The sequence below is a fragment of the Varanus komodoensis genome, unplaced genomic scaffold, assembly GCF_004798865.1.
Source record: "Varanus komodoensis strain SLA01 unplaced genomic scaffold, ASM479886v1 scaffold6_4, whole genome shotgun sequence".
Classification (NCBI taxonomy): domain Eukaryota; kingdom Metazoa; phylum Chordata; class Lepidosauria; order Squamata; family Varanidae; genus Varanus; species Varanus komodoensis.
In genome coordinates, this window is record NW_025336347.1 from 7,436,814 (window position 1) to 7,453,038 (window position 16,225).

At 37.7% G+C, this 16,225-nt stretch overlaps 1 protein-coding gene across 3 annotated transcripts in view; it reads right to left on the bottom strand.

The window, feature by feature from the left end:
- PPP4R2 (protein phosphatase 4 regulatory subunit 2) overlaps positions 1-16,225 on the bottom strand; it is a 40,036-nt gene that overhangs the window by 12,727 nt on the left and 11,084 nt on the right. For all 3 annotated transcript variants that reach the window (XM_044452025.1, XM_044452026.1, XM_044452027.1), the window contains exons 3-4: positions 7,830-8,000; positions 893-986 (exon numbers count right to left, since the gene is read on the bottom strand). In XM_044452025.1, the coding sequence (XP_044307960.1) occupies positions 893-986; positions 7,830-8,000 (265 nt within the window). The remainder of the gene's footprint in view (positions 1-892; positions 987-7,829; positions 8,001-16,225) is intronic.

Consider the following 16,225-nt stretch of genomic DNA (forward strand, 5'->3'; position numbering starts at 1 on the left):
AAAGCACATACTGTTTCAAGTAGGAGCTTGCAGTCAAATGTTTAACTAGTTAGTTCAAAACAGCAAGTAAAATCAATCTAGACCCTATGCAAAGCACTCTCCTGGGCACCCAATTCCTTCCCCTGTCAGTCATCTTGCACCCTCTTCTCTGCATCCTACATCATCTTCCACACATTTCCTCAGGTGTTCCCCTTTTAGCCTTCCTATAGTGTCCTGCTGCCTTCAGCTCCTAATCTGCTTCCCATTCTCTGTTTCTTTCCCTCCTCACTTCCTGCAAGCAGCACACAGCACCCCCCTGAGCTTCATATGGGACATTCCCAAGCCCATCTGCATGCCTTTTATCCACCTACATCCCTGGTCTTGGCTTCTAGTTCTAATTTATTGGCTTCTAATTCTAAATCATACAGATATCAATACATAACCTTTAAGTTATGTGATGTAACAACTCAGCCAGCTGGTGAGGAGAGAAGCACCACAGCACACAACATTAGGATGTCTTTCTAATGTATAAAATAAGCTTACATCTGGGGTATGTTTCTTATTGAAAAGCACACCTGGACACCTTGTCCAGTTCCATGGGCAAGGAAAAAATGGCTCTAGTTCATACTTATACCCCTGGGGTTTCACGGGTTGCTGCTGAAAGCCACCACTGCCAAGGCAAGTGTAACCTCTTTCCTACCATGTGTGTGCCTGGGGTAGTCCATATGAAACAAATTACACAATCTAACAAACAGAAAGCAAATTATTTAAAAAATCTCTGAAAAACTGCTAAAGACAAGCACTCCAGTTAAGTAGAATAGTTGTTGGTTCTTTACTACAACATCTCTATGAAATTAAATGGCACAGCTACAATTTTAGTTGAGCAACAATTCAACCAGAAGTCAGCTATTACCTTTTCTACACCTCTGAGAAATTTGTCTGTTCCTGTGTAATTCCTCCTTGGATCTGTCAGCAGCTCACAGAGTCGCTGAATAGTAAAAGGGATACTGAAATAAAATATAAACAAGTTAAATTTTAATTTTAATTGCAAGAAAAAAGAGTAACACTAATCATTTTGTACACTATTTTATACTTAACTGCACATGAATTTAACACTTTTCCTTTCAGTACCTCAAAAACATACTGGAGTCAATGAACAGTAGATGGCGCTGCAGCATCACAGAATTGCCTGCGTAGGCAATTGATTCACCCTAAAGTGCCTTCTGAGGCTCAAAGAAAGCAAAAAAGTTCAAATAACTCATTATCACATACTGGTAGCTGCTCAGTCGGTCAGAAAAACAGACAACTTACATGACATAACCTACCATGTCAGCTATGGTAGGCTGACACGTTGAGTAAATCCAGAACATTTTTTAATAGGGTGGCTTACTTCACACAAGCAAGACACCCAGGAAATTCATAGCTTGTTAGGGTTGTTGATATCCATGAAGGTTTGTTGTGTCATCTAAAAATAGCAGGACAATTTTATCCTCAGGATCAGCTAGATAACCCTGCCCACTACTACAATGGCAAAACTCCCCTGCCCGCTTGCTCTGCACAATCTCACTTGTGCCACCGTCACCCTTCCTCATCTCTTTGAAGCACCCTGTGCCCCTAAAAATTTCAAATATAAGTAACTGGAACCTAGCAACAGAGTAACAAGCCAGGGTGTGGGAAGCCAGAAGCAGCTGTAAAGAAGGTAATTTGCCAGTAGGGGATTTTACTTGAAGGTATATATAAGTGAGAGCTAGCAATAGAGAAAGGTGAGAAGCAGGAAGGTAAGGGGAAGAGCCAAAAATAATTGGAGAGAAGGTGCAATAAAGTCCTTCAGTGCAAAGTGAAGCAATATTTTAAAAGGCAACTCCCAAAATGGAGGAAGAAACTGAATAGGACATTTGACGGGAGAGAGGGAGAGAGGGAGAGAGGGAGAGAGGGAGGGAGAGGGAGAGATCAGCATGCTGGACTAAGTAACAGAAAATTAGTATTGCGCAACAGTGAAATTCACAGAAAAATAATTTGGCAACACTACGAAAGGGCTTTGAAAATTAATTCCATTTGGGAGATCTGACAGAGTGGAGTTTACACTCAATTGCCAGCAACTCCGGCAGGCCAAATCTAGGCAGAGGGACCAAGGTAACAAGGCATGCTTGGGATATGTGCCAGAGCTACTGGGAGGACTGGGGGAAATGTGTGAACAAGCCAAGGCGAGAACAATTGTCTTTTAGGAGTACCATGGGTTGTTCAATGAACAACCAACTCAGCATGGATTATTCATCACAAGGAGGGTTGTGATACATGAACCTATCCAATCTCTTGATCAAGGGTTTCCCTGTCATCTGTTTCTAAAGTCAATTCTTGCTGAATTCAGTGAGAGATGTAATCATAACTCAGAACAGGATGCGTAACGTTTGGCAAAAAGGCATAGTTTTCCCAAAGCATGAGGTCTAGAAATGTTTTTGAGTAAACAAAAATGCTTCATTTTACCCTTCTTCCCTTGACTCCTCATGCAAGCTGTTGTCATTCTGTCCTGCACAAGTCTGCCATCTATCTCATACGCTCAGAGTCCAACATCCATAGCTGCTGCAATACTGCTCTCCCCATCTGAAATATACTCCTCAAATATCAATTTATGTAGCCTGATCGCTCTTTTCTTGAACTGCCCTATACCCCCCCTTCCACAGCTACCCAAAGCATCCTTCCCAGATGCTCATTAATCTCCAGCCTATGCTTGTTCTGTTCCATGTTAGTTTATACCTCTACTTTCTATATAAAATACATTCAAGCAATTTACAGTAACATTTTTAAATGCTAGATGTTTGGTACTAGGATCTAAACAGACAGTAGGGAATAACTTTAACAATGCCTTTAAAAGTGCTCACTGGAGTAATACCATTATTCTATTCCTGCCCTTCTGAAACTAACCAGTGATGGGGCAGGACATCTCACTCTGGAGAAACTGTATCACAACCAAAACAAAAAGGTTTATACAGTATAGATAACAAAAGTCCAGGTTTTTTTTTATTGTGGCTGAGCTGAGGAAATAAAAACCAGTATTCTCAGAGTTTCAAGAAGAAATTGGAGGGTTAGTACATAAGATTACCTGAAATACCCAACTTAGGCTATACAGACAATGAAAACAGAAGACTTCATAGTGGTGACACACAAGTTCTTTCACCCATGGTTGTGGGGGTGGGTGCAATGCCAAAACAACTTTTTTCCTGAGATTTTACACTTTCATTTCCAAAGGACATAATTTCTAGGGGTTGAACCTAGACGTTTTGCAATTTACTAATATTACAAGGTGTGTTTTATAGCTTCCCCAAAGCAGCACAAAGTTCCCAGAACAGTTTTTAAAAGCACTAATTGGGAAAACATTGGAATTTGGACTTGAAGTGTCATGGAAAGCCAGCAGAATGCTATCGTAACTTCACAAAAGTATAAACTGGATGTCTCCAGATGTTTTGGACTATAACCAGTAATGGGGGGGGGGGGAATTCCAGCAGAATTTTTTTCCAAATGGAAAATTTTCCACTGCTTAGTTTGTTTGCAGAAAAATTTATGGTTTTTAAGGTCATTAATAAAACTGAATGTATGCCAACTTCAAATAAAATATTGGGAAAGTTCTGCAGTTTCAAAGTTGCAATTAATAGTTTTAAGAGGGTGGCTTTGTCTAATGAGGATAAGACGCCATACATGTATCATTGAAATGCATGTATATCTCAGAGTGAAACAGAAATAATAGTGACAGTGAAACCAAAGGTGTCCCAACAACTTTAGAAGAAGTGAAATGAACTCTACTCATCTGTGATTGTCTGGGCATCATCAACAGTTCTCAGTGTCAACAGTTTTTAGTACCTTTGTCTTACTTTATGATCTTTACATTTTTATAAGTATGATATTAACAATTTCTACAAAATACAACATTCACATCACATTTTGTACTTTCAATACCCTCAAGCATTTCAAAGTCAAACAATTGTGGTTCTTGGGATAAAATATTAACATGGAGTATTTGTTTAGTTTCACTGTTTGTTTAATATAAGCATAACACACCAATCCATTTGCTATCTACAAAGTAGTCAGAGGCAAACTGTGGCCTAACAAAGATGTCTTGGTCTGTGACTCCCATCAGTTACAGTCAATACAGCCATTTTTAAGGGATGGGAGTTGCAAACAAACAAACAAAAAATCCAGTGAAAATTCTTCTAGAAAACACTTATCACTGATTATAACTTTCAGAACCCCTAATCAGTTGACACAATAGAGGGGCTGATACATGTTGGAATTCAAAAGCTATCATGCTTTAAATTGGGATAAAAGACGTAGTTATCAGCTACTTCCAACCAAAAGAAAAACTAAAGAAAATGTGGCTTTGTCTCATCTAAATTCCACTGTACAAATCATTTGAAATATGCTTAGCAGAAACAAGATATGCCTATCTAAAGCTAGGTATTTTTAAGTATATGCATCTAAAGCATATAATAATTATCCAGTGAGTACTGACTAATTATTAAGGTACATGGAACAATGTCACCCCAAATCCCTTGAGTAACTAATGTTTTTTTAGATTTTTGGCAGGACTGTAAAAAGAACATCAAATACTTTTCATGACCAAACTAGACACAGGCCCATAGGCTTGGACGCAAAAACACACCCTTGGAAGTTTTTGGGTCCAGTGGAGCTTTTCTGCTGAGAGAACAAAGGAGAAGCAATCTTCACCAATTCTCCACTTTCCCTGTAGTCTCTATGTCCCATCCAAATCTATCCTATATGGTTGGAGACCCTTTAGAATGGCACAGGAAGTGGTGCTGGTAGTTGTTAGAGAATGGGAAATCAAAGAACACATTCCCCAACATCTCACAGAATACTGAGCAACTCCGCCAAGGGAATGTTCTTACTGGCAAGGAAATGGCTGGATCTAATCTACCATATTTACTTGTATAGAAAGGCCCATTGTCAGTTACTAATATTTTATTCTTCTTCTAGGCTAGTAGTATAACTTTATTTACAAGATTAAATACTATTTTAGACATTTGTGCTTTTGCTTAAGCACTCCATTTAACATACTAAAGCAAAACAACACATTTTTAATAATAAAGGCACATGTATTTATGAGTTTAAGTATTCTGGGATGTCATAAGATCCATTCTTCAATAAATAACACTGGTTAACAATTCCAAAACACAGCTAAACCACTGGGCTCTTATTTAGAATTTGCAATGAAATTTTCTGGTTTCTGGATCTGCTGAACTGGCAACCTAGGAGGCTGTTTTCCATTTTTGTTTCATAAGCTCTGACATGGTAGCCATCACTCCTATCATTAAAGTCCCAGTATAGTGGAAGAATTTAACACTAGTGTGTGATTTCCACAATCTGAGAAGACTGGACTGAGAAGAGCACTTTAACCTGGATTCAACAGACCACAAATATCTATCTAACCTAAGCTGTCCAGTAATGATCAAGGTAGCACCCAATGTGTTACAGCAATTAAGACTGCTGGTATACACAAAATTCAGGCTGTTCAAGTACCAGATGAACATACCACAAGCAGCCTTATTTATTACATTTTTATGCCACTCTAGCCAAAGCTCTCAGGGCAGTTCTCCATTTTGCACATGTCATGATCCTCATCAACAGTCTTGAGCTTCACTAGAACTAAAGACAGTAATATGATCACTTCTGCCCTAAGAGTATATCCATGCAAAGTGCTCCCATAACTGACTTATGGAGAGACAACCCAGGGACTGGCTAAAATAATCCATTTAGAACCCACTCAAAATAAATTTATTAAATAATTACTTGGTTTAGCTCACTCTATCTCTTCAGCCAATGTTAGGGAACACGGGAACATGTTGGGAGCATGACACTATAATTTTATATCATGGATATGTTCCCCCAAAATGTTTTTTGGACCAGCTGAAACTTCAGACAGGACACTTCAGTAGCAAACTGTGAGCAGCAAATGTTAGGTTTTTTTATCTAATGCACAGGGTTCTTAAGAAATAGGCTCTAGATCAGATGCATAAATACATAAAGAATAAATTATGAACTCTTTCATCCCAACAAGATCTAGAGACAATTTAGAACTCACTGCCCCCGCACATTGCATTTCTGAAATTCATTAATTTGATTTTTTAAAATATGCATTGCCAGTTAGTTCCTTCCTGGTGTTCCATTTCCAGTCTATGTGTTCACAATATTTAGAAGGATGCTATTGTTAAAAAAAATCCCTATAGGTCAGAGATTTTGCATATGCAGAACTCAAGCATTACTTATGATACTGTTCTTTGCAATCTGAGCCTAGGGTAAAATGTACTCTGAATTTGCTAAGGGATATAGCTAATGGTGACCATGCTAAGATTATATATTTCTATCCAATTCTGAAAGATTCATGACATAAGATTTACAGTGACCACCCAAATGCTGAAGAGAAGCTTCGCTGAGGCCAATATGATGAATTGTAAGGATTTACTTTGATGGTTTTAAAGAATTAAGTAATATTCATTGTATTTAATTGTATTTTAAGCTAAATATGTTGCCTTAGTTTATATTTATTGTATGATGTGGTGTACTGATCTCTAAAAGATGCCTGGGATTTTCATTTTGATTACAGTCTCCTATTTTAATATCTTTCTTTTATGTGCCTGCATTTGCATTTTGGTTGATATAACTGTAACAGCAGAAACAAGCAAAGGAAACTTCTGTTTAAACAGCTAAATCCAGCCTTGCCTCCACACAGCATATTAACCCTTCCTTTCTATCCTTCACCACGGCTACATTACTTGTTGGCAATGACATTAAGATTTTAACCAGGAACTGAAACCATGGTCCAAAAGTGGTTTCACATACTGGGATACAGGAGAGACCGGCTTAACCTAAACTGTGGTTAATAATGATGCTGACAAACTGTTTAACCATAGGTTAGGGAAAGAGTTTTACTAGACTTGAGTAGGGCTGACATGGATAGGACATTCTGGAAAGCGTTCATTTATAAGTCACCATAAGCCAGAGAGGACTTATCCGCATGTAACAACAACAAAGGGGAGGAGACATGCAGTCTATAAGCATGCTCCTGATTTCTTAATGGCAGGTAACCTTCCTTTGTATCTGAATTTGCATGTCTTAAAAATGTTTTTTAACCATTAAAATGAAAAGTTAACTGAACTCCAGAAGCAACATTTGCACTTAGAATGGGAAGGGGGGGGGGGGGGGAGAAAATCAGAATATCAGGTGAGGAGAAGGAGCCTGGAGGAGGCTCAGATAAACCTTCTAGCTTCTTCAGGTTCCTCCCTTCCCAGTGCATCAAAATGTCATTCTTCCTCTCTCTGGAGTTAATTTTTCAACCCTGGAGAGGAAGCCAGAGCAGTTCTGTCCATACTAGCAGCAAGGGGTAGGGATGAATCTTCATCTTGCCCTTCTGAGGTCACAGCAGTCTCCAGTATCAGGTTTTTTTTTTTTTTTTCTGATCTATCCTACAGTCCCCTAGAATGCTCATCCAGGAACCATATGACTGCTCCCTCAGTAGATCAAATGGTTTTCCTCACTACATGGTTAATTGGAACTTACTCATCTAGTTAAGCTATTAAAAAGCTGTAATGCAAACTATAAGAAACAAGCTTTGAAAAGTATCACCCCTTCTCATGATCTGAGGTAAGAGAAGGTAAGCCAATGATTTTCATATTTATGACAATACTCTGAACTTTGCCAACAAATAATTATAGTGATTTTTCATTTTGTAGCACATATGGCAGAAAGTCAGTACAATATGAAGGTCAGAAATAGAATGCCTAAATTTGATAATAAATCACATGATTCAAACAACAAGTAAAGTTTGATCTAAGACTGCATACCCATTAAAGCCAGTGACTATTTTCAGAATGCGTTCTTTCATCTCCTCAAAGGGAATGTACTCCACATTGGGGTTAGGAGGGCCTCTTGGCTCAGGAGCAGAAGTTCTGAAGTCATCCATCACTTTCTCCAATTTGAAAATAAAATAGCCTTTGAACTGCGACCACTGAATCCTAAAAAAGAAATACACACGGCTTGCTTAACAGCATATGAAAAGTCACATGCTAACCATATTCAGATTAAAGTAATAAAACATGCACAGCAGAGTTAATTTTAAAACTACCTTCAGGCAAGCAAGACCAAACAGTGATCTGATAAAGTATTTTGTTATGCTTCAAAATCAAAATACATAACTTAAATCATTAACAAAACAAGCATGATCTGTCATAAAGCCCCCAACAACTGGAACCCTTAGGTCAAGATACAAATTTGAGAATGTGTTAAATAATTCTCTTGTTAAAATAGTTCTTAAGTGGGCCAATGACAGGTAAAAACCATTATCAAATAAGACTATTGAACAGAAATTATTTAGCCACAAGCTTCTACAATCCCCCAGTTTCTCTAGTGTACATGAATAAGGAGATAAAAGGCACCTGTTTTTCTCTAGCCCACTAATTTCTTCCAAGGTGAACTCTGTTTATTTCAAATCCCACTGTGTGGTATTCAGGTTGGAATGAACAAAGTCAACCTACCCACCAATGTGGTTTCTGCATACAGGTTTTACCAAAGTATGTGGGGGAGGGGGCAGCTCTTATGATACTGCAGTAATGTAGAAATTTGAGTAAAGGACTGGGATGGGGACCAGTTGGTATGTGGAAAAATGCAATTGCCCTTACTGCAAGTGGAAAGAAGGCTGCAAAGCAGGATTAATGTTCCACCATCAAAAAACAGTTTGAATTCACATAAGAGATATAAATATTTTAAAATTAAAATAAGTAGCATAATTCTACATCTAGTAAAGAGTGGAGAAAGTCTGATACAATTCTTTCTCCTGTTATTTCCTATTGTATTCTTCATGCTCCTCAGTATCACACTCACAACAGACAATCCAGCCTCTCATGATCTAGTTCTAGTACTACATCACCAAAACTCTAGAAACTTGTGCTTAAGACAAAATTATATTTCTGTTGATTTTTCAGGTGTTCTACTTGAACCAACTATAGTATATTCAGTGAGAGAAAACAAGAAAAGTCACAAGTGCCAACAAATATGAGCTAATTATTCAGTCCTGGGTATGTAAGGCTACTCTGAGCTAGGGGTTATCAACTCACAGCCTAGGGGCTCAATCAATTCATCCTCAAGGGCTTTCCATTCATCTCCCAGCAAAGCCCTCACCTCAACTCTAATTGTTTCAGCCAGTTTCTCCTGAGCGTGCAAATCCCCAGATACAGAGCTTTTCAACATGGTTTCTGTGGTATGAGCAGCAACCAGAATTGCCAGAATTCTCCTTACACCTCAGCAGAGCACCTCCATTTGCTAAGTCCCATTCATGCATGTGAGCACGCAGCTGTAAAGCAGAGTAACAGGAATGTAACAAAGCTACTGTTGGCTTTCACACTAAGATCCAAGGCCAGATAAAAACAAGTTATGTGTAATTTGCTTATAAATATAAATGCACAACCCATACATGTGCACAGTTTAGATCTATGCACACATATACACCCACACATATCCATGCATTATGCATCTAATGGAAATTACTACCTGAATGTTCAAGTATCTCTTTACAACTTTTAAAGCTTAAAATGTTTTCATTTAAAAGATAAAAATTAAGCCAAAGCAGGGACTGTTTATTTCCCCCATGCCAAGTCTTTGTGAGCTTTAATACAGTCTACACAGAATCATAATTATGAGTTTAGATGAAAACCTAATACTATTTTATTACATTTATATCCTGCCTTTCTTCCTCCTTCCAAAGTTCTCCTCTCACCATTTTATCCTCACAAACAACAACCCTGTGAGATAGGTTAAGATAAGAATGTGACTTAGCCAAAAACACCCAGTGATAGAGCTTCATAGCTAGAGACTAGAAATGCAGTCTCCCAAGTCTGAGGTCAATATTCTAACCGCTGAACCACAGTGGCTAGTGTTGAGAGATTGTCATGTGATTTTTCTTAGGTGTTCAATGAAATTTTCTCCCACATCAAAAATGAAAATACAGTAGCAAAAATTCATGAAATCTGGCTCCTTTCTAATATTTTAAGGTATAGAAGAAAGGGCTTACTGTAAATGGTTTGAGCCTCTTGCTCAATAGCTTAATATGCAAAACAAAGAACTTTAAACATGTTAAAGCATGTGCAACGATCAAAATAGGCAACACAACTGGGAACTGTTAGAATTAAAAATAAGTACTGATTTGGCACTGGCTAGTTTCCAACACTGACCACACTGCAGTGGATGGACAAGTAAATGTACTGTCAGAACATTTTTTGATGGTAGGAGTTGATTAGGAGAGTGTCATTTTAAAGGCACAAGAACAGATAACACCTCTTAATTCTTTCTTTCACCTTGTAAGAAAAGTGTCCTCCAGCAGAAGTACTTCAGGAAACAGTTACAAGAAAGAACTTTTTTTCAAAGGGTTTTTTAGAAGCTGAAGGCCAATGTCTTCCCACTGGACCCTATTTAGGCTAAAAACATTAGCTAGTGGCCTTGTATTTACTTATTTAATACTGATAAGCAATTTCATGCAAATATGCAATTCAGCATGTATATCTTTTATGTAACATATAAAAGTTAACACTGCTATAACTCTTCATGGTTCAGTTGCATTTTAAGGCCAATAAGGATGCAAAATAGTTACAGTTATAAATGATGTATATACTACTGAAGGATTGAAACAAAAACAAATACAAAAAGTAGGCTAACAGCAAATTATTTCACACAAACAGGCAGAAGAGGGTGGGACACAAGGGAGGGACTTAACAGGCAACAGTTCACAGACAAGAATATAATCGTAAGAGAGAAAGAACTCTGGTGAAGAAAATGACTTTGGGTTGGATCCAGACTTAGTCATGCTTTGAGCAGACCTACTAAAATTAATGTGACAAGTTAATCATGACCAACACTGACCCAGAAATTTCAATGGGTCTACTCTAAGCATAAGTAAGCCTTAATACAACCAATGAAAGTTTAAACTAGGGGTGGTAAGTCAGGGGCCCTCCAGATACTGTTGGGACTCCCATCATCCATGACAACTAGCTATCCTGGGTGTAACTCATGGAAAACATAGTCCAACAATATCCAAAAGACCTCAGGCTCATGTGTGTGGCTCTACCATCTCTAGTCACTGGTGTTAACAGGCAGATTCATTCTAGAATATAGTGAAGAATGAGGAACTACAAGCAACAGAAGAGATAGGACAATAAAGCATTCATGGTGGTATATGAAAAAGTAACTGAAACATTAAGTAAAGGTTAATATTAGTCACTTATTTAGTCTCCTGGATGCAATTTTAATGTACTACACAGAGTCAGGCTAATAGAGAAAGAGTCATGTGTATACCTGGAGGGTGCACACCACAGTGATTAAATCAATGTTTGTCTCACATATAGGGATTTGAACTTTCAACTGGAAAGCAAAATGGGCTCAGCATGTTGTTAGCAAACTGTTACTCTGTAGCAACACAATGACAATTGTACTGTATGTATGACTTCCTTCTTGTCTTGGCTCTATAATCACTGAGAGACTAATCAAGTCCTATACTCAACCTTCATTTCCCTGTTTAACAAAAGGACACAGATATGGTAGTTGCATACAGGGCTCACCTCCCACTCCTACCCCACTCTTTCTGTCGATGTTCTCTCACCTCCAGAAAGCACACATACAGGATAGACAAAGGCACTGCTGGGGCCAGTAAATGCATAGTGGGTTTTCTTCATTTTTCTGGCACTATCAGCTTACGAGAGGCAATCTTCCATCCTCTATAAAAGCAAAGGAACTGCCCAGTCATGGCATTTGATACTTGTTTCATACTATACTACCAATCCTACAAGGAAAGGGCCCCTTCTGACCTGTGACACCCTTTCTTTGTCCACAATAGAAAATGGCTATTACTACACCTGTTCCGTTTGTGTAGCAATGAAACTCCTGTGATGCTGCACTCATGCAAGGGCATCTGATCCTGCCCATCCTGCAATGATCAAGGATTAAGCCACAAGTGTTTATTTTATTTAGCATGTTTATATCATACCTTTGATTTGGGGGGTATGTATAATGAACGTCATGTATAATGCTCAGAAATAAACTAGTCTCAAAGCACATGAATATTTTAATATCATAGTGGCACAACTTCCAAAAAGGAATGTATAAAAACTGATTAGAGAATAAACTTTCAACCATTGTCATTGTCTGCCTGAGAGCCGACTGAGCTTAGCAGTTTTATCACTTTGACTGTGAGACTGTTTTCCATGTTGGCCACTTTCACCCATAACTTGATTCTGTCTACTGACGTTTTCATTCTTCTTGTTACCATGGCTTCATCACAACAATGCCGCAACAAGCCTCTCAGAGGAATGTACAGAATACAGCAAGTAGCTTATTCAGCAACCAAGAGCTATATTGTAATGCAAGAAAAATAAGCACAGATTTGTTATGTGCCAAATTTTCTTTTCAAAATTATCCTCAAATTTGGCCACATCATGCATGATGCATTACTCTATTCTAAGCAATCACACAGAAGATCCAACATCCCACTGAACATACAATAAGCCAAGTCTTCCTGCAACATCTCTATTTTTTCAGGCAACTGGGGGTAAGAGATAATAGCTTTTGCTTCCTATCCGTTTTGAGGGTTCAAATCTTCATTTAAGTTCAGAATTAGAACTCCTTCCTATTTGTTTTTTCCTTCATGGGAGCAAGTCCATGTCCCATCCTTTAAAAAATCATTATCAGAACTGGAAAGCTCCCTTTACTTCCTGAGATTTTGCATTCTTCATTGGTAAAACCAGACTTTTTAAGATTTGCACCTACATAATACATGGTTAGTACAGTCTTCACAGTCTTGGAAAAAACAGTTTACATTACTCAGAAGACTGCAGTGATTTATAGCAAGTTAGGTTTTAGCTTCAAATTGTTATTGTGATTATTATGCTGTATCGTATTACTGCTATGCTGTGTCTTATTTACCTATGTTATTACCGCCCTGAGACACCGTACAGGGTGGGATACAAAAATATTAAATAAGGAAGTAAGTAAATGATTATCTAGATCAAAAGATTCTTGCTGCAAATTTATACACTCTTTCCTGTAAGTCACACTGAACTAATCAAGGCTTACTTTGGAGTAGTAATGCACAGGATTACACTTCCAGAAACATGTTATGCAAATATCAAATTGTATAACAATGTAGACTATGTATAACATTTACTGTAGTTCACTGGAGAGGATGGAGTGTGTACCAGTTCTACTAAAGAGTCATCATGGAAGGTTTTGGCAAGTCACGTCAAAAGGAATTAAATTCTATCAAGTAAGCATCAATATCACAAAACTCTAGAAGCATCAACCAACCTGTACAGTTCCAAATGGCATTTCAACAAAATACCTATCTGAATTGCCATGTGTTCCATGAAAAAAGTAAAGATATATGGTTACTATAATGCACTCAAGTTCCTATGTAAGGAGTACCTTACCATTCAATATCAGAGAGCAGTATAGGTGGAAAACAACATATATATCCTAGAAAAAAAATCAGTTAAAAATGAGAGACATGGAGAAGTGCAAAGGCTTCATTTACTCCTTCATTCCCAAGGCACATAGGCTTCATTTACTCCTTCATTCCCAAGGCACATACAGCATGTTTAAGACTTTTACAAAGTTGTGCTTTTCCATCATTTATCTGACTATATAAGCTAGCTTAACCATTCACCTTATAAGTAGTTTAGACTACTTTACATGTAGATACCCTTTTTCTTGTTGTAGATGATGCGATAGCTCCCATTCAGATAAGCGTTTATGCTCAGTGGTCATTCTGAATTAAAATACAATGCTTATGTCAGTGGGAGATATTAGACCTCTTCTTTGAGCCAACTTCCTCTATTTTTTAAAAAGAATTCTCATTTCATTCTTTCTAAAATAATACTTCCTCTGGGATCATATCAAATTCTTTCACAAAATTCTTGCATCCCCCGGATTATAACACTGATTAATTATTCCCTTCATTTATTCAGCAGTTACTTTCATCATCAGTTATGCCTGAAGAGTAACTATTAGTAAACATGGTAAACAGGTCTTTCAACAACCAATGTTGCATCATTTCAACTGTGACTGACTCTCAGACTGCATCTGAACTGCTGGGGGGGGGGGGAGAAATCACTGAGACAGGAGGCAACTACTGCTAAATAGCAGCTTAATTAGTTTACAAATCAGCTGATAAGGAATTGATTAATGAAATTACTCAGAGTTCACCAGCTCAGGTGGTGAGGGGGTGGGGAATTATTTATTTGATTAAAATTAAAGCTTACAAGATTGTTACCCAAATGCAGCTGCCCAAATAAGATGCACATTTCACATGGTGTACACAGGGCTGTATTAAGCCAAAGACAACAGGGAAGACCTATTCACACTTCATCAGCACAAGTTTAGTTGCTAGTGGAAAGAACAAAGTGGAACAAAGCACCACAAAAGGCTAGTTCTGCCAAGCTAGTAAAAATGTCACATTTTATTAATACTAATTACTTTGAATGTGCAGCTATCAGATATGATTCATCAATAACATATACCATACCTGACACTGTTCCTTGTCTTAGAAAGTATGTGGGGAAGGAAGTTGGGAGGGAAGAGGGAAGTTTTCAATATTAAAAAAACCTCACTTTTACCAGATATAGTATTGAAAGGCCAGAGCAAAACTGCTATTTCTGGAACACCAATCCTAGACAGGTAGAGGTCAGGACACAGAACATACAGGTGCTGATTGTTGGAACAAGAACACACACACACGCCTCTGCACAATAAGTTCAAAGGATACACTAGAAAGACTGAAGTATCAAGGAGAACTGGTTTAGAACTATGTGGATTACTTGTATTAATTTCTAAAGTACTTCTAACATGCTAACCTTTTATTATCATTTCTATTCTACCAATTTATGATCAGTTACCTTGAATTATTCCAGCTGGTTAAAACCTTCACCAACAGCAAGGATAAGGAAAAACACTGCTGTAAAGTAACTGAGTTAACTCTTTCCTGGGCTAATGAAAGTTCTATTTCTCCTCTTCCTACATGCTACACGCAGCAAGTCAGTACAAGTAATAAGAGGTCTATGCACACTTCCCACATCCCCTTCTTCCACTTGGCCAAATTATATGTCCTTCAAACTCATATAACTTGATTTGTGAAGAGAGGAGAAAAGACAGAATGAGCTAGGGGATGCATGAACAGACCTTCCAGTTTGCAAAACAGTCACTTGTGTGGCCTGCAGGTGCACACAACCTATGAGCCTTTCTCTTGTGGATGCTATATCTATGCTGGGAAGAATGACTTCCCTTTGCCATTAATATCACACATTAAGGAACTAGATCTAAGGAGAGCACAGGTTCAATGCTACATTCTGATAAGTGAGAAAATGCATCTCCCAAAGAAAATACAGTAATAAGATGTTTTCACATTATCTTAATGATTTTATTTATTGCAGTTCTGTTCTGCCTTTCATAAAATAGGAGTTGAAGTACCTGCTATTGGTAGGCAAATCTAGAGATTCAAATATTCAAAGAACCAGTCATGTGAAGTAAAAGATCAGAAACTACAGAAATATGGAAGAGGAAATATATTGATATAAAAAGTTACAGATCAGTAAACTGTCTATGCAAGGGTTCAGTGGGTACAAAGAGATGAAAATGCATGAGGCAACAACGAACTAGGTTAATGGATGCAAGGAAAGAAATGAAAGATGCTTTTACTACTTATTCATCACACACTGCCCAGTAATTCAAAACTCAGACAAGAAGTGCATTTGTAAGGCACACATAGTTGGGGAACGCCTTTAGTTACATGTCCAGGCATGCAGCTATATTCTGGGTATAAACAAGTGTGTGTAGAAACTGCAAAAAATCCTTAAAACTTTAATTAACTGCAGTTATATCTTTCAGAAAGCCAAATTCCAGCACTGCTCAGCTACCAGCACTGAAAGAGCAGCAAAAGCTTCTTATTTGTTATTATTTTTGAAGCATCTATCCAGTGATGTGGGGCAGAAAATTTTCTAGTGCTTTATTTTTCTGCAGAAATGTTTCCATTTCATAAGTTTCTTAGTAAAAAAAATAAATGTACACCAATTGCAAATGCAGTATTTGCAAAAGCTTAGAGATATTATTAAGCAGTATATATAGCATCACAAAAAAATAAAACATGCAACCTTGGCAGTTTCAAATCTGTAATTAATGTTTTTCAGGTGATTATCCCTTTATGCAG